The sequence below is a fragment of the Micromesistius poutassou genome (assembly GCF_964030765.1).
Source record: "Micromesistius poutassou genome assembly, chromosome: 1".
NCBI classification, from domain to species: domain Eukaryota; kingdom Metazoa; phylum Chordata; class Actinopteri; order Gadiformes; family Gadidae; genus Micromesistius; species Micromesistius poutassou.
The window spans coordinates 13,690,310-13,707,906 of NC_140271.1; the positions used below are offsets into that span (position 1 = coordinate 13,690,310).

At 49.1% G+C, this 17,597-nt stretch overlaps 2 protein-coding genes, 1 long non-coding RNA gene and 2 other non-coding genes across 7 annotated transcripts in view; 2 read left to right on the forward strand and 3 right to left on the reverse strand.

Moving 5' to 3' along the window:
* The first annotated feature begins 159 nt into the window (after positions 1-159).
* fbf1 (Fas binding factor 1) lies at positions 160-14,460 on the forward strand. 3 transcript variants are annotated; one of them, XM_084488184.1, is made up of 29 exons: positions 160-591; positions 809-839; positions 964-993; positions 1,096-1,141; positions 1,226-1,292; positions 1,412-1,462; positions 1,638-1,755; positions 2,007-2,090; positions 2,583-2,717; positions 2,998-3,124; positions 3,559-3,716; positions 4,189-4,282; positions 4,699-5,265; positions 5,558-5,650; positions 5,876-5,934; positions 6,063-6,112; positions 6,391-6,441; positions 6,957-7,088; positions 7,355-7,455; positions 8,017-8,223; positions 9,726-9,973; positions 10,296-10,414; positions 10,655-10,777; positions 11,569-11,754; positions 12,127-12,303; positions 12,657-12,794; positions 13,369-13,471; positions 13,953-14,113; positions 14,355-14,460. In XM_084488184.1, exons 1-29 carry the CDS (start codon positions 589-591, stop codon positions 14,436-14,438), a joined length of 3,543 nt encoding a protein of 1,180 aa, XP_084344310.1. In that variant the 5' UTR covers positions 160-588; the 3' UTR covers positions 14,439-14,460. The 3 variants fall into 3 exon arrangements, with proteins under 3 accessions (XP_084344310.1, XP_084344312.1, XP_084344311.1); XM_084488186.1 differs by having other exon boundaries at positions 3,562-3,716; XM_084488185.1 differs by having other exon boundaries at positions 2,010-2,090.
* Positions 14,461-14,759: 299 nt separating this feature from the next.
* LOC311338569 lies at positions 14,760-16,195 on the reverse strand. Its single transcript, XR_014633168.1, has 5 exons — positions 16,068-16,195; positions 15,815-15,902; positions 15,562-15,627; positions 15,319-15,382; positions 14,760-15,127 (listed from the first exon to the last, which is right to left on the reverse strand). It is a non-coding gene; the product is annotated as an uncharacterized lncRNA (long non-coding RNA).
* On the reverse strand, positions 15,212-15,281 carry LOC311353435 (small nucleolar RNA R38). The gene has a single exon (XR_014637046.1). It is a non-coding gene; the product is annotated as a small nucleolar RNA R38 (small nucleolar RNA).
* On the reverse strand, positions 15,452-15,523 carry LOC311353441 (small nucleolar RNA SNORD49). The gene has a single exon (XR_014637048.1). It is a non-coding gene; the product is annotated as a small nucleolar RNA SNORD49 (small nucleolar RNA).
* Positions 16,196-16,854: 659 nt separating the features above from the next.
* The window catches only part of LOC311395055 (sphingosine kinase 1-like), a gene marked incomplete at both ends in the record, with an annotated part of 12,156 nt that continues 11,413 nt past the window's right edge, over positions 16,855-17,597 (forward strand). The window contains one exon of the mRNA XM_084488779.1: positions 16,855-17,356. Coding sequence (XP_084344905.1) covers positions 16,855-17,356 — 502 coding nt within the window. The remainder of the gene's footprint in view (positions 17,357-17,597) is intronic.

Consider the following 17,597-nt stretch of genomic DNA (forward strand, 5'->3'; position numbering starts at 1 on the left):
TCCTCAGAATGTAAAGTACATTACAAACAGGGGCCGGTCTCTGAAACTACTTTACCCAGAATGCTAAGTAGACTACAAACAGTGGTCGGTCTATGAAACTACTTTACCCAGAATGCAAAGTAGAGTGTAAACAGGAAGTAAAGGTGACGCCGACGATCTCCAATGGAAATGCGGCAAATCAATGCAGTTTAAATCCTACACCCATCAGGCATTATCCTGGATTATAACAAAACAACACTTTTCTGCATAAGACCTTCGTGGTTCTGGTGAAGTGGTTGTTCCTACCCAAGCCTCCGCGTCTTCCGTAACGCAGTCGTGTCACGTTAGAAGAGCGATTAATGGTCACCATAGTTCTCAACATGGGCATCGAACCCATGTGTCTGTGTTAAAGTAGGTAAACATGGGCGTCGACCCTGTGTGGAATGCGCATGTGTTAGCAGGTCAGCATGGGTCGGAACAGAGCAGAACCTCCAGGCTGTAGGTGTTCTTGACCCACAGGGTCATTGTGTGTACGAGCAGGGCAGGGTTTCCATAGCGACGAGCGACGCCTTAAAGGATTAACCCGCTTTGGGTTCAGCTCCTTGCAGCATGGTGAGTGGGTCGGACTATAGGGGGTTTAAACTGAGACTTTATGGGGTTGTAAAAGTTGAAAACGTGCATGCATTGAAATAAGAAGACATTGAAATAATGCTTTGTGTTTTGTCGTTAGTTGTGTTGTGTGGTACCTTGTGTGGTTAACGGTATGCATTGATCTATCCTTTACCAAAAACTGCTGTCCATTATGAATGCTTTTCTCCATTATTCATAGGCTTTCAAGCCGAAAAGCAGATTACTGCGTGGTGAGTTCATCCCTGGTTGATAGAAGTTATTTAAATGTAGAAAGATTTACAAAAAAAACACCGAAAGTCAATGTATGAAATTTAACAGTTCATACATTAAACTCCCTTTACTTGTATTTCTCAGGGTCGTTTGAAGACAAACTGTCTGATACTGGTAAGAAATCAGAATGCTTCTGATTAAATTAGTCAACGGTACTGAAATGATCCCAAATAATGGATCATGATGATTTCATAAACTGTGTCTTTGGTTCTTCAGACTACGTTGGACAGGGTAAACCGTCGCGTGCGGCTCCACTCAACAGGTGAGTGCCCACACACAGCACTTTACAAACGGTTACTCCATTGGGAGCGGTGTGTAATGATATTATTCACTGCATGTCCTCCAGGTCGTCCAAGAGCGATGACTTCTTCCAGAGGCTGGCGGAGGAGGCTGAGCGGGAGGCCGGAGTGGAGGTGGGCGGACTGGGAGAGAGAGAGAGCGTCTACGTGGTCATTGGGTTCCCCGTTCAATAATGGGAATACAGGAGGTTCATCATGTTTCTGTATCTAAATAGATTTGGTTTAACCCGTAGGATTCTGATGTTTCGGAGGCCGACCCTAAAGACATACTGAAGAACCTGAAGGTAATGTGGGCGTGAGGATAGCCTAACGGTCAGCGTATTTGACTCCCAGCCAAAAGGTTCTGGGTTCGAACCCAAATGTAGCTGCTCATTATGTTGCAATAACGAGATATCAACCATCGTCTCTGTACGGACGTTTCCACAGTTGCTCTGAACTGCTCGCTTCCTGTTTCAACAGGATATGGACGACATGGAGGCCGATCTTTTTGGGCCCAAGAAGCCCAGTTCCGCCCCGCCTCAGAGGTCCAGTCCCCCCGGGTCCAGAGCTGAGAGCACCGCTAGAGCAGGAGGAGCAGGTAACCACGGTCCAACCATATGGTCCATCTAGTCGAGGTTGACCGACTAGGTGGACCATAGACAGGTGCAGGTCCAGGTCCAGGTGGAGGCTGAGGACAACACCACTTGGACACCTAGTCCTGGTCTAGGTGGTCCGACCATAGACCTAGACTAGGTGGATCAGGTCTATGGTCCACCTTGTGTCCGCGTCCCAGCCTGAAGGCTAGGACAAGTGATGAGTGACACGTTGTTTCTCTCGTCCTCCACTCAGCAGGATCCACCGCAGAGCAGAAGAAGCCAAGCTCCGCCCCTTCCGCCTCCGCCGCACAGGGATACAGGAAGTTTGACTTCTCGGGTGAGTGGCAGGATGAGCCTCAGGGGGCGTATCTGACTCCCTGTGGGAGGGTTCTGGGTTCAACCCCTACCGTCCTCAACTTCTAGCTTTTATCCAAAGCGACTAACATATAAATACATTTGTCAGAAGAAAGAGAAACAACAATATATCGCTATATAATATATCGTCGGTACAATAAGGATGTTCTTAGAACCAAGTGCCAAGCACTAACAATCACTAGTTTAACCCATTCCCTGTATACAACAAAGACAGCTAGGATAAGATGCTACACAATGCTATGTACTGTTTTTAAGTGCCAGGACGTACAACATACAATAAGTGCATACATTAAGTGACAGGACGTACAACATACAGTAAGTATGTCCTGGAGTAGAAGTAGCCAGACAGAAGATCTACTAGGATGGTGTTTGTGGTGGAACATCCGTTGGATTGGTGTAGCCTTCAGCGGAGTCACCCCGCTTCAAGCCTTTTCAAGCTCCTCTCCTCGTGCAGATCTAGACGACCCCCTGGCTGACCTTCTAGACGAGCTGGATCTAGAAGAAACCAAGTCGGAGCCCAACAAGGGTCCCTCAAAGAAGGCAGTCCCATCCTCCACTGGGACCCCGGTCCTGAAGACCAAGGAACCAGGTCTGTAGGAGATGTTTATGGTGTATCTTGTGCTTTTATAACAGTGTTATAGTAATGTAACTTTATAACTGTGCAGTAGATCAATGGTTATATGAATGTTTCTTTCTAATATATATTATTTTGAAGTTAGCTTATTAAATGTTATATGTGTATGATATATTGTTGCTTGCATTACTGTGTCATCAACGGTTGTTTTTATCGCTTACACCTCTGTGTTTACGCTACTTTGTAACGTGCTTCAGAGTTCATGTAAGGACGGGAATCCTGGTTTGTTCCTCAGCTAAGGTCGTTAAGAAAGGGGAGGAGCTCACCTTTGACGATGATGAAGATGATCTCATTGACGCTCTGGGATTCGACAACGACAAAGAGATCCCCAAAAAGAAGGAGGCTGCGCCCCAAAAGACGAGGTAGGAACCTTCATGTGTCACTCAGCTGTAGTCCCTCTGTGTGAAGCGGCTCCATGGTCCTAATAATCTGCACTTTGTTTGTTTAATAGCCTTTGTAGGGTACTAACACGGACAGGACAACTGTGTTAAAGCAAAGTGTTGTTGTGTAAAACAGTAGCAATACATACTATATGCAGGATGGTTTAGTAAATAGACCATTCTCAATAATCCAAAGACATCCAGTAGCACCATTTCTACCCATACAGGTTATTACAAGAGAAGTTTGTTGCACGTCATCACTTGGCACCAATTTGAGCCTATCACAAACCAGCACTGGCGACAGTGTTTCCTGCTGCCGTCCCGGTACTTTTATTATTGTAGTTAGTTTGGTTACCAGACAGTTCTTGACCAGTGGGAATCAACCTTTGACCCCTCCTCCCCCCGCCCTCCCCCAGCAGTGACCCCCCCCAGAGGGCTCGCACCCGGCTGGACGAGATCCTGGGGCGGGGCACTCCCCCCCGCCTCCTGGAGCGCCCACCAACTGGGGAGCGGAAAGAGGCAGCGCCGCAGCCAATGAGCAGGCAGGACCGGGACAAGCCCGGCAGCGCTAAAGGTGAGGCCGGGGGTGATGAGGTCATCCTGCTGAGAAAGCCTAGTAATAATTAGTAACGTTCTCTCTGTCGTTGGTGTCTTGGTTTTGAACTGAACCCATGCAATCAAATCACCTTATCTTAAGTAACTAATTGTATGTACGTGTGCTATGTATGTGCTACCATACAGCAATGAGTTTAAGTGTAAGGGGCTAAAGATTGTGTGCATCATGATATCGTTTTATTTTGAAGTTAGAAACTTTAATTTGAGGAGCATTGCAGTATAATGTATATGTAGTGTACTATATGTTTATATGTAATGTAGTGTATGTAGTGTCTGTCTTCCTCCGATACGATAAAGACTAGCCCCCTGTATTGATGATGTCCTCATGTTGTTGTTCCTGTGTTGACGATGTCATTGTGTTGTCCTCCCTGTATTGATGATGTCATCGTGTTGTCACCCCTGTGTTGATGATGTCATCGTGTTGTCCCCAGAGCCGCTGCTGGAGGATGACCTCGGGTTCAGCTCCTACCAGCCCACGCTAGGCTCCGCCCCCGAGGGCCGCCAGTCACGCAGACAGTCTGTCAGGTGGGGGCCGTGCCTGGGTACCGACCCGGGAAACACATGGAGGGTGTTTTTAAAGGGTCTCCATTTACTGGAGTGTAAAATTGTTCATTAACTTTTTTTTACAAATTACATCAAATTATACAGTGATTAATAAAATAGATATATTTCAATATAACAACATATACATAACAATATATAACTACATATACAAAAAATACGGCCCTTCTCTCCCCCCGTAACCCCCCAATTCAGAATCTTTCTGAATCTTTTCTGTATGTTCTTCGGTTTGCCTGTCTTAGTGTTATGTTAAAGTGACATTTAATATACGTATTAAATAACAATGGCATCATGCAGTGATATTCAGTGAAAGGGGGAACTATTGAGGCTTAAATGTAAAGGAAGACTGGTTCACGGTTTTAAAGTAGTTTTCCCGTCAGATTCTCCATGGAGGACATCAGCAGCTCCACTCTGGAGAGAAAGACCAAGCCCACGCCCACCACTGCAAACCCCGCCCCCACCACCCCAAACCCCACCCCCAGCCCGTCCAGAGCGCGCTCCTCAGCTGATTGGCTCGGCCTGAAGCCCAACGACGAGCTGACCTTCCTTGACGACGACGAGCCCATCGTCACGGACACCACCAATGACCCCCCCAGGACCCCCACCTCCCCAGCCGCGGGGAGAAGGCCCTTTCCCGCCTCAACCAATGAGAAAGCAGGCACGGCGAGGGCCAGAGACCCCGCCCCCAGCCCTGCCCCCAGCCCCGCCCACTCTCCTACCAAAGCGCCCAAGTCAGAGGAGGGGAGGAGCCAGAAGGGCAGGGTGGAGGAGGTAGACCAGGAGGAGCAGGAGGAGGAGAAGGAGAAGGAGGAGGAGGAGGACTGGCTCTCAGGAGCGTTGAGCAGGAGGAAGGCTCTGGGGGCCTCCCAGCCAGAGAGGAGTAGGTCCAGACAGGAGGAGTCGCTGGGCCCGGGAGGAGGAGAGGAGGTCTTCAGCTCCACAGTCCGGTAGACATCAGATTCATGCGTACACAGGCCATCAGATTCATGTGTATACAGGTCATTTGGTGGAGGATTTGTTTAAGTATTGTTTAATACCGGGAGTGTATTTATTCTCAATGCATATGATCTTGAAGGTATTGGTAATCATTATAGATATTACAGGATTATGTTCATCCAGCCACACCAAAACATATAAACGCAGAGATAGAACTTGAACATGAAGTATATAAATGAGGTGTTCTCCTAGGGCAGAGGAGCAGGATTGATCTAACCTGTTTGTTGGTTGTTTGTTCCCCAGTAAACCGGCCCCCTCCCCCTCCCCCTCCCCCTCCCTCTCCCCCTCCACGAGGAGGCAGGAGACACAGGAGAACTCATCCAGCCTCCTGGCCGGGTAGGATTAGGATCTGTTACTGAATCCATGAACTGATCAATCAATGAACTTCTGTTGATAACAAACTCTTAACAATTTTTCAACGTACCTGGGTCCGGTCAGGGTACTGTGTTTGAACCTGTGGGTGAATTGGTTTTGCAGTAGAGTCCTCACAAGTCACTTTGGATGAAAGCCTCTATGGTGAAATTATGATCGTTTTGTGTATTTATTTGTGTTGGAACGCAGCCCGATGTCCAGCCTTGGGGTGCATTCCAAAGCAGTCCGGGATGCAGAGCGAACACAAGGTACTCTCTCCTGTACCATCCCTGATATGAACACATTAACACGTTCACGCTCAACACCTTACACACACCTGTGTACATCACAGCTTTAGGTAGAGCTCTGGGTTTGATTGTCCATGTCTGATTGACAGGGACCCCACCGACCCCCTCCCCAATCTCAGCTCCTGCTCTGCAGCCACAGGTATATGGAATATTATGATGGAGTATATGGATATGAGATGTTTGGCAGAATATATATGTTTAGAGAGATATTGTGTAAGTTGTTGTGTATATGTATCGTGAGTTTAATTAATCTGTATTTTATATATCATCTGTCGTCCTCCACCTAACTGATTTGAATGCTGATGGTTAAATCATCAACACCCAGAGTTGATCTACAAACGTAAAGTATTTAAAGGCTCTCACTAATGAGGAGCTGAATATTCACTCAACCAACCCTCCCCTCTCTCTCCTGGACAGGTGACCCTCTCCACAGAGAGTCTTCAGCAGCTTCTACTACAACAGCAGCAGGTACAACAGCATCAGAACCCCATATGGATGGCTCTCTTTCTCTGAGAGGACCACTAGATGCTATGGGTGCATCCCAATAGTCCCAATATAATTATTCCCGCTGCTCTTACTCCAGATGGTCACCTCCATCACATTGTAAACACTGTCTCAATTGAGACCGCAATATTTTATCTGATATTTTATGACATAAAATATACTCACGATATTTTATGACATAAAATATATATTTTTTTGAAAAGTATGTTTTAAAAGTATAAGTATATTTTAAAAAAATAATCATAAAATATATTTTAAAAATATATATATTTTTTGTATAGCTATAAAATATATTTTTAAGATAATTTGATGTGATGGAAAAGCCAGAAAAGCCAGTTTGACAGTTTTGATTGGCCCAGATGATCACCAGTCAAACCTTTTCATGACGCTGAAGCAGTGGAGAACAGAGGAGATGGGTTTGGAACGTACCCCATATTAATTTGTATTCACCTGACTTCTCTCCCTCTCTCTCCCCGTAGCTCATGCAGTCCCAGTTCTTGGGCCTAGGGGGCGCCCTGGACTACAGCTCTCTGCTCAAACCAGACAGGACGGACCCGCTGCTGGGCGACCGCCAGGCGCTGCAGGCCCGCATCGCCCACCTGGAGGGACAGGTGAGGCTGGGGGTGGGGGGGCGGAGCCTGTTTGGTTTGATCTAGGGGAGGTGATATAACACCCTCATATCACAATCCAACAGAATTTGGTCCTAATCAAAACATGTCGATTGTTTTGACAGTTTATTTGTAGGCTCAGACCGTGTGTGTGTGTGTGTGTGTGTGTGTGTGTGTGTGTGTGTGTGTGTGTGTGTGTGTGTGTGTGTGTGTGTGTGTGTGTGTGTGTGTGTGTGTGTGTGTGTGTGTGTGTGTGTGTGTGTCCCAAGGTGAGGAGTCTTCTGCTGGAGCGGGACCAGAATCAGATGTTGCTGGAGAACGTCCGTCTGAGACACCAGCAGGACATGGAGCTGGTGGAGACCGCCCACAGGTATGACCTCATCGCTCCCTCTCTACCCTCTCCACCCTACCAATCACCGCACAAACTCTTACTCCACCCTCTCTATCCTGACTCCACCCTCTCCATCCTGTCTCCTCCTCTCCATCCTGTCTCCTCCTCTCTGTCCTGACTACACCCTCTCTGTCCTGACTACACCCTCTCTGTCCTGACTACACCCTCTCTGTCCTGACTACACCCTCTCTGTCCTGTCTCCTCCTCTCTGTCCTGACTACACCCTCTCTGTCCTGACTACACCCTCTCTGTCCTGACTACACCCTCTCTGTCCTGTCTCCTCCTCTCTGTCCTGACACCACCCTTTCTGCCCTGACTCCACCCTTTCTGCCCTGACTCCTCCTCTCCATCCTGACTCCTCCTCTTCGTCCTGACTCCTCCTCTTCGTCTTGACTCCTCCTCTCCATCCTGACTCCTCCTCTTCGTCCTGACTCCTCCTCTCCATCCTGACTCCTCCTCTTCGTCCTGACTCCTCCTCTTCGTCCTGACTCCTCCTCTCCATCCTGACTCCTCCTCTCCATCCTGACTCCTCCTCCACAGGGCACGGGTGAAGCTGCTGGAGGCCTCGTGGTCCCAGCGCGAGGCGCGGGCGCGGCAGGAGAGCGAGGAGCTGGCGGAGGGCCTAGCGGCGGCCGGGCGGGCCGCGGAGCAGCAGAGGGGCGAGCTGCAGGCCGCGCACCAGAGGAGGCTGGCCCAGAGCCAGCAGGACCGTGACCGCGAGGTCCAGAGGCTCAGAGACCTCCAGAGGTAGGGACCAGAGGCTCAGAGACCTCCAGAGGTAGGGACCAGAGGCTCAGAGACCTCCAGAGGTAGGGACCAGAGGCTCAGAGACCTCCAGAGGTAGGGACCAGAGGCTCAGAGACCTCCAGAGGTAGGGACCAGAGGCTCAGAGACCTCCAGAGGTAGGGACCAGAGGCTCAGAGACCTCCAGAGGTAGGGACCAGAGGCTCAGAGACCTCCAGAGGTAGGGACCAGAGGCTTAGAGACCTCCAGAGGTAGGGACCAGAGGCTCAGAGACCTCCAGAGGTAGGGACCAGAGGCTCAGAGACCTGCAGAGGTAGGGACCAGAGGCTCAGAGACCTGCAGAGGTAGGGACCAGAGGCTCAGAGACCTGCAGAGGTAGGGACCAGAGGCTCAGAGACCTCCAGAGGTAGGGACCAGAGGCTCAGAGACCTCCAGAGGTAGGGACCAGAGGCTCTGGGACCTCCAGAGGTAGGGACCAGAGGCTCTGGGACCTCCAGAGGTAGGGACCAGAGGCGGGTAAACCTGGGGGTTTACAGAGTACTTGCATAGGAGGACATGGAGAGGAGAACATGATGCCACACACATTCCAAACACTGAATATTCAACAAGCAATTAAATATTCTAGACTCTTTGATGATCTTTTAGTGTAGGATTTCAAATTAGACCTGGTGGATGTGATGTGTTGTGTAGTTAATGTGGGGGCGTCGTGTAGTTAACGTGTTGAGTTGTGTAGTTAACGTGTGGTGTTGTGTTGTGTAGTTAACGTGTTGTGTTGTGTTGTGTAGTTAACGTGTTTTGTTGTGTTGTGTAGTTAACGTGTAGTGTTGTGTTGTGTAGTTAACGTGTCGTGTTGAGTCGTGTTGTGTAGTTAACGTGTGGTGTTATGTTGTGTAGTTAACGTGTTGTGTGGTGTGGTGTTGTGTTGAGTTGTGTTGTTTAGTTAACGTGTTGTGTTGTGTAGTTAACGTGTGGTGTTGTGTAGTTAACGTGTTGTGTTGTGTGGTGTAGTTAACGTGTGGTATTGTGTTGTGTAGTTAACGTGTTGTGTTGTGTGGTGTAGTTAACGTGTGGTGTGGTGTTGTGTAGGTAACGTGTTGTGTTGTGTAGTTAACGTGTGGTGTGGTGTTGTGTAGTTAACGTGTGGTATTGTGTTGTGTAGTTAACGTGTTGTGTTGTGTGGTGTAGTTAACGTGTGGTGTTGTGTTGTGTAGTTAACGTGTGGTGTTGTGTTGTGTTGTGTAGTTAACGTGTGGTATTGTGTTGTGTAGTTAACGTGTGGTGTTGTGTGGTGTAGTTAACGTGTGGTGTTGTGTTGTGTTGTGTAGTTAACGTGTGGTGTTGTGTGGTGTAGTTAACGTGTGGTATTGTGTTGTGTAGTTAACGTGTTGTGTTGTGTTGTGTAGTTAACGTGTGGTATTGTGTTGTGTAGTTAACGTGTGGTGTTGTGTGGTGTAGTTAACGTGTGGTGTGGTGTTGTGTAGTTAACGTGGTGTTGTCTTGTATAGGCAGTCTATCATGGAGGTGAAGAAGGACCACGAGGAGCAGATCCTCCGGCTCAAGAGGCTGAAGGAGGAGGAGATTGACGCCGTGACCAGCGCCACGTCTCAGACCCGCTCTCTGACGGGGGTGATGGAGCAGATGGAGGGCTTCTCCAGCCGGCTGGGGGAGCTGTCGTGTCGCGTGGAAAGCACCCACGAAAACACGGCCCAGGGCCTGGAGCAGGGCGCCAGGCAGAGGGAGGAGCAGCTCCGAGGTGAGGCTCACCAGGGGGAGGAGCAGCTCCGAGGTGAGGCTCACCAGGGGGAGGAGCAGCTCCTGACTTTGCTGTGGTTAGCACTGTTGTCATGGGAACAAGATGGTCCTGGGTTTCCAATGGAGTACGGTGGAGGGTCCTCAGCGTGGTCTCAGTGTGTTCCACTGGCCCCCCCCCCCCCCCCCCCCAATACATGTTATTGACAATAGGTAGCATGTTATGCTTCCCAGAATGTAGCGTGATTAGCTCACTGCGTAGCGTGTTTAGCTCGCTACATAGCGTGTTTAGCTCTCTGTGTAGCATGCCCTGTGCTCTCCCCCAGTCATGCAGGAGCGCCTGGGCCAGCAGCAGAGGGCCATGGCGGAGGAGCGGGCCCGTCTGAAGGAGGTGATCACCAGGATGGAGGTTCAGCTGGCAGAGCAGCAGAGGCAGCTGGAGAAGGTGAGAGCCACACCCCTCTCACTCTCTCACTCTCTCACTCTCTCATCATGTTACAAAGCAGTACTGCAGTAGCATTAATACAGCCTGCTTGGACTGAGATCTTTGTGGTGTTTTTTTTATTTTCCTCCTCTGTGCCTTCCTCTTGTCTCGTCTTCCTCCGCTGAATTAGATGAGTGAGAGACAGTGAATGGAGTGTGTCTCCATGGTCACGTGTTGTTGTTGTTGTTGTTGTGGTGTCAGGAGCGCTGGAGGGTGACGGCGGAGCAGGCCAAGGCCGAGTCGTCTCAGCGGAGCCTGGAGGAGGAGAGACGCACCCTCGCCCAGCACACCTCCATGGAGAGGGAGGAGCTGGAGAGGGCAAAGGTGAGGCTCCCTCCTGTCTCCCCTGCTGTCCCCACTCCCCTCCTGACTCCCCTCCTGTCTCCCCTGCTGTCCCCACTCCCCTCCTGACTCCCCTCCTGTCTCCCCTGCTGTCCCCACTCCCCTCCTGACTCCCCTCCTGTCTCCCCTGCTGTCCCCACTCCCCTCCTGTCTCCCCTCCTGTCTCCCCTGCTGTCCTCACTCCCCTCCTGTCTCCCCTCCTGTCTCCCCTCCTGTCTCCCCTGCTGTCTCCCCTCCTGTCTCCCTTGCTGTCCCCACTCCCCTCCTGACTCCCCTCCTGTCTCCCCTCCTGACTCCCCTGCTGTCTCCCCTGCTGTCTGCCCTCCTGTCTCTGTCCACAGCTCTTCCCTGGTCTGCATGTGTTATGAGCCTTGTGTCTTGCTCGTTGTCCAAGGGTTTCCATCGAGCACGCTGAAGCAGCCTTTAGTGTCATGCACCGCATATCAACAACCAACCTCCAGGACACCTGAAGTCACTATATACCTTTTCATAATCAGTTTATTGATTGATTGATGTTTGTGTGTGTGCTGCCCCCGCACATCGGACCACCCTAATCTCTCTTTCTTTACTTCTTTCTTCCTTACATTCCTGCTTTGTTTCTTGTTTCTTATTAGCATTGAAAATAAACATTTACAATTACATTTGCAAACAGCAGTTAAACAATACTTTTTAGTATTGTAAGTAATATACAAGAACATAGTATCTTTGGCACACTACAGTAAGTACAGAAGAACCACGTAACGGGACTGAGTTAAACACCGTCTCCCCCTCAGAGCACGCTGCTGGAGGAGCAGCAGACCGTGATGACGCGCTGCGGCGAGGAGCGGAGGAAGATGGCCGCCGAGTGGGCCCAGCTTCACGCCGCCGAGAAGACGAGACAGGAGCAGGCGGAACGCATGGCCAGCCGCCACCTGGAGAGAGACGCCCACGCACACTCCTCCATCATCAGTATGGCCCAGGTAGAGAGAGAGAAAGAGGGAGAGAGAGAGAGAGAGAGAGACACTCCTCCATCATCAGCAGGGCCCAGGTAGAGAGAGAGGTAGAGAGAGGGGGAGAGAGAGAGAGAGAGACCAAATAAATTCAGAAGCTGATGAATGGTGTACAAAGTGACTAGAGATTAATCTACATTTGTAAGTTGACTGTCACCAGACAGTTCAGGCACATTAGAAGTAAGAAAGTGGAAAGGGTCTGTCGATAACCATATCGACAGACTATTATATTCTAATGAAGTGCCTCACACTGAACTGAATCGAATGGTAAGAGTACTACTCCCTGTAAGCCAAGCTCAAGTTCACCCTCTCCCACCTCCTCCTCCTCCCTGTGGTCGGTAGGAGCAGGCGGAGGTGAAGCTGCGCTCCGGGGAGCTGCAGCAGCGGGAGGGGGCCCTGGCCCGGGAGAGGGAGGTGCTGGAGAGGCAGAGGGAGGAGGTGGAGCGGGAGAAGGAGAGGCTGAGCGGCACGGCCCTCAGGCTGCAGGCCCGGGCGCAGGAGGTGGAGGCCTTCAGCAAGGTATGACATCACTTCCTCCCTACAGGGATATGCCCTGCCCATCAGTCAATGGATGACTGTCACACTCTCTATAGGGTTACGGCTTTATCATAAGGTCTCGATGTCGATGTCAGGATAAAGGTTACTTATCATTCTATATTGTGTAGAAGCTGCAAGTATTTTGTGGCTCCCAGCCAAAAGGTTGCAAGTTCGATCACCAACGTCCGCAGTCTCCTTGTAGGCATCCTCACATGTGAGCCAGAGGCCTCCCGGGTCCTACCTGCTCCGTGATCACCTGAACGAGTCTGTCCCTGCCATGCAGAGCGCGGTGGTAGCTCCGCCTCTGACTCCTCCCCCTGTCCTCTGTCACGCAGCTGGCCACAGAGCGGTACGAGGAGGGCGAGCGAGCATTGCACAAAGCGCACGGAGTGGAGAGTGAGCACCAGGCCAGGCTGAGGAGCATCCACTCTCAGATGGAGAGGCTGAGGCAGCAGGAGGAGCAGCTGCTGCAGGTGAGGCCGAACTAGATCATCAGAACTAGATCATTTACAATCTATAATTATAATAATACATTTGTATTCTTGTAGTTAAGCTTCAATGTTTTTCTGATTTGGTAGCTCGAATGTAAGTAGGTCGGAGATGACGCAATTCCCATTCCGACTTCCCACCTCCGACTGCTAACGAACGCAGCATAACACCATAGTGTTTGATGTTCTCTGTCTGTGTAGTAAATGAGTCACATGATGTATCGGATTGGCACATAGACTTGCATACTCGCTGATACCCAATTTCCGATACTGGTATCGGCATCGGAACAGCTCTAGTCGTCAGACAGGTAGAGGTTATTCACGAGATGCGTGTGCACTTTCCTGTAATTGATTGTGTTTGGGTGTTTCATTATTGTTATTATATAGAAATATATAGTAACGGCACTTTGAAAACTAAAGGTGCCATACCAAATAATTTATCTATTCTTTATTAATCTCAGAAGGAGGAAAGGTTTGTAATCAAAAGAAATAAATAGGATGACAGTGTTGCATGGTATGGTAATATTACCCATAACAACTCATCCATCTTGGTCTGCAGGAGAGAGTGAGGATGACTGACATGAGGAGAGGAGAGGAGCGCTTCAGACAGAGCTTCAGGCCCCTGGCGTCCCTCCCCAACATGGGCCCTCCCGTACACACAGGTAACAGCTAACCAGGTGATCTGCCAATGTAGATCTACAGTATGTTGAAGCGGGTCTGATGTAATTAACTGTGTGATGTTGTGGAACATCATGTTATATTTATATTATAGGTATTTTCTTAAAGCAGAGGCTTTTGTCCAAAGCAACTTACAGTGAGTTATGTGGTCCATGAGTAGGGAGGGATGAAGACATCTTGCTCAATGCCGACAGGTACACCGCCAACATTGGGATTGGAACCCAGAACTTTTCTGGCACTTAAACACCCTGTGAACCACTTTTACTGATTATATGTGATAGTTGAATGCAGATTTTGTGTACTTAGTATTTGTATATATTTCGATGTTAATGTTGCCTAACGTTGTGCTTGAAGATCTTTATCTGAAGGCTGCTAACTTTCGACTTAACTTCCGCGTCACAAATATGCAAGCCAGGCCCTCCAATTTGAATTGTGAATTGATTCAGGATCTATATTTTCTTTCAGATTTCAGTGCCATGTGGCCGAGCCCTGAGTCCATGGCCCGTGCGACCCCAGAGCTGGTGGTGGTCCCAGCGAGCCCTGACCTAATGGTCCCAGTTAGCCCTCAGCCCGGAAGCTATGGCCTCCAGGCTAGCCTGGCCCTGCTCAGACACACGGCAGAAAAGGTACCCATTCTTTGTCTTCAACCTGCCTACATATTAATACCTAAAGGACCTCCACCTTACTTGATAAATGACGAACAATTCATTATTCAATTTACTAATACTTAATGTATTTTACTATATTTCCTGAGTCAATAAATATTCCAGTTGGTGGCTCCTCCACCCAAAGCGTGCTCCATCACTGTTAGGTCACATGTCATCTCCAGTAGGGGCTGGGGTATTAATATTGAATTTGTCTCCTCAGGACCGAGACTTCCTGCAGGATGAGCAGTTCTTCCTGGAGACGCTGAAGAAAGGCCCTCTGCAGTCAGCCTTCCACACACAATAAATCATTAAATGACTCACTGGAGGATATGTGTTTCTGGGTCCAACTAACCAAATCCATCAGGTTCTACAGCAATAGATAACATCCTTATTGGAGACTGTATTCATACATGCCACACTGATGTTCAGCATACATGTGAGTCAGATATCCTTGAAGCTTTAAGATGGTAATTTACTACCCGGTGCTTGAGCACCCAGTTTAGGAGTTCCACAGAATTCCATTACTAGTTGCAAGTCTAGGGTAGTGTAGGTAAAGTTAAATGCTAAATATAAGGTTTAGTCCTTAGTTATATCCCACAGAAACCAGCCAACAGAACTCCAGCAATTTGTTTTTAAATTTTATTGTCAAACACAATACCACATTTGTATCAGCAGGGTCATTTACATTTGGGGCATTTAGCAGACGCTTTTATCCAAAGCAGGTCCAACAATTATTCTAGTCTTGCAGACTAGAAACTTCCAACTTTTATTTAGAAGCCAATTTATCCTACAACTTACAACCAGTCATACACGCAGCCAGAGTTGGTTGTTAGGGTTAACACCCCACAAGCTGGGGATCGAACTAGAAACCGCCAGTCACAAGTCAACCTGCTCCATCTCATGAGCCAGATTTAGAAGTGCAATTATTTACATTTTTAGTCGAAGCTGCCACCATCCAAACCATCCTTGTTCAGCTGGTTCGTAGAGTCTAACCTGCAAGAATGTGAAATGGCATAGTTAAAAACGTGCCAGTCGAAAAGACTTGGCTTAAGTCATATAGCTGTATACAGTTAGCAGTCAAGCCTCAGGTTACCAATGGTCAACACCGTTGTTCAGACAGGGATAACTTTTTTCATCACTGGCTTGAGCGCTAATACAAAACTTTGTAATTTACAAAAATTTACCTTTCATGGTATAAAGGGAACTCTGGACCTCGCCTTGCATCCTGTCACCCAGGTCGTTCACCGCCTGTGGATTACATATACTTTAGTTAGGTGTGGTCTCTTAAGACGATTTCCCGCAGTATGACTTAATATTTCTCAGAACAGCTTTTCCAATCGTCAGTTTCGCATCGGACGGCACTTCCTATGCAGCGATATCATCACAGAAACCTTCACTGTGAACCAGAGCACAGTGGGGGTCCTTACCTCGTGGTGAAGCTACTGTCGCCCAGAATGACGCGGTACAGTGGCCCAGAGAATCCAGTCTGCGTCCTGCAAGTTCACGGAGAGAAAAAAAAAAAGGGTTGGCCCAAATATTTCACTTTGAAATTGAAATAACCCCCAAGAGCAAAGTCTCAGTAGTTTTTGTATCAACATATTTTCAGACAGGGATAACAAACTCATCATTGGTATTTCGGTCTGTAACGTTAACAATGTATTGCATGTTCAGGTCGTTTACCTGGCATCTTCTGTAGTCCATGACGGGGACTCGATCCGGCCCACGGGTTAGATGATCATCCGTTCTCTAGTTTAGGGGATTAAGTGTCCTGTGAAAGAAGCGAAAGTTTAAAACCATATCCAGTAACACTTAAACATGGCTACAGCCGCGGCAGCACTGTGAGCGGGCCACGTGTTGGACCCTAGCTAACGGTAGCATACTCCTAGCATTCTATCTATGCAGTAGTAATACCATGCAATATTATAATACTTACATCTGTACTCCAGAGTGGTATTACCGCCTTTGACCTGATGCTTCGATATGGAGCCATCGTGGAGGTTAAGAGAAGGTTTACTTCTACGGAGCTGGCAGCAGATTAGTCCGCGGTAGAGAGGAAGGAAGAAGGAGAGAACGTTGTACAGTGGGCTGTATTTATAGAGGCAAAACGTCACATCCCACGTGACCAGAGGCTGATTGGCTGATTCAGGTCATCGTTGATCCCAGGCGGGTAAATATAAATACAAATTGATCAAATCGAATACATGCACAACATATGAAACAGAAAGATGACTTTCATTATGAAAAGAAAAAAACAGAAATAAAAATTTCATTATGAAGGTCTGGCACAAAAATATTCAAGTTCATTAAAAGGGTAATTTAAATGAAACGCCTCGTATAAACTTCTTGACATATTTGCTTTGTAAACCTATGAAAACATTTTGACTATAAACTTTGAGCCTACAATATATGTTTATATATATTTTTGAAATCATTTATTACTTACATAATGCTGAACTAAGTCCCATCCCACACCCATATGAAGTCCAATTTTGCGAAAAACAAACAAAAAAAACCATACCAAACCAAAACCTGGTGCTGTTCCTCCGGCGGCCACTGGGGAGAGACAGAGGACCGGGAGGAGAGCCGAGGAGGAGCGGAGGAGGAGAGGAGGAGAGCCGAGGAGGAGCGGAGGAGGAGAGCGGCTCCTCTCCTGGCAGACCAGCCGCAGGCCCCAGCACCGCCGGCTTGCGGACCTCGCAGAGCGCCCTGTCCGCTCCGGGATGGAGAAAGAACCGGACTCGTCGCGCCAACGGAACGGCTGGGTGGGGGCGGCGCTGCACGGGGAGTTCAGCGACCCGCGGGACCACCGGCTCCGGTACTCTGTGAGCCTGACGGAGAGCGCGCTGACCGTGCAGATGATCTCCGCGGTGCCCGCGCGCTCCAAGGCGGTGTTTCTATTGGCGGACTGCGTGGGGAGCCACGCGTACACGGAGCGGGATGGGGGCGGTGGGGACGTCGCGGCGGACCCGGGGCGGGACGGGGCAGTTGCCGCGGCGGACCGCAGGGAGCGGGACGGGGACGGGGGGGATGCCGCGGCGTACTTCGCGGTCTATTTCTACCCGTTCCGCGGGAGGTGGATGAGTGGGGGCTCCGCGCGCCAGAAGGTGGAGCAGGTCTTCCGGGTGGTCCCGGTATCGGACCCCGCCGCCAACCTGCGCGAGGCTCAGCGGTGGGCGCGTGCCATCCGGGACGCGGCCGCCAAGCAGATCCCGCGACGGAACGGTAAAGGTCACACACACCCATCATAATAATAATAATAACATGACCGTATGATGATGCTATGGATGTTATTGATTGATTGATTGATTGATTGATTGATTGATTGATTGATTGATTGATTGATTGATTGTCACGTTATTATAGAGCCGCTGGGTTGGTTTGATTCATTGGTGTAAACTGTCTAAAGGTTGTGAGCTCTCAGGACACTGCGTTCGTCGTGTAGAGGAATGTTCCCTGAACGTGT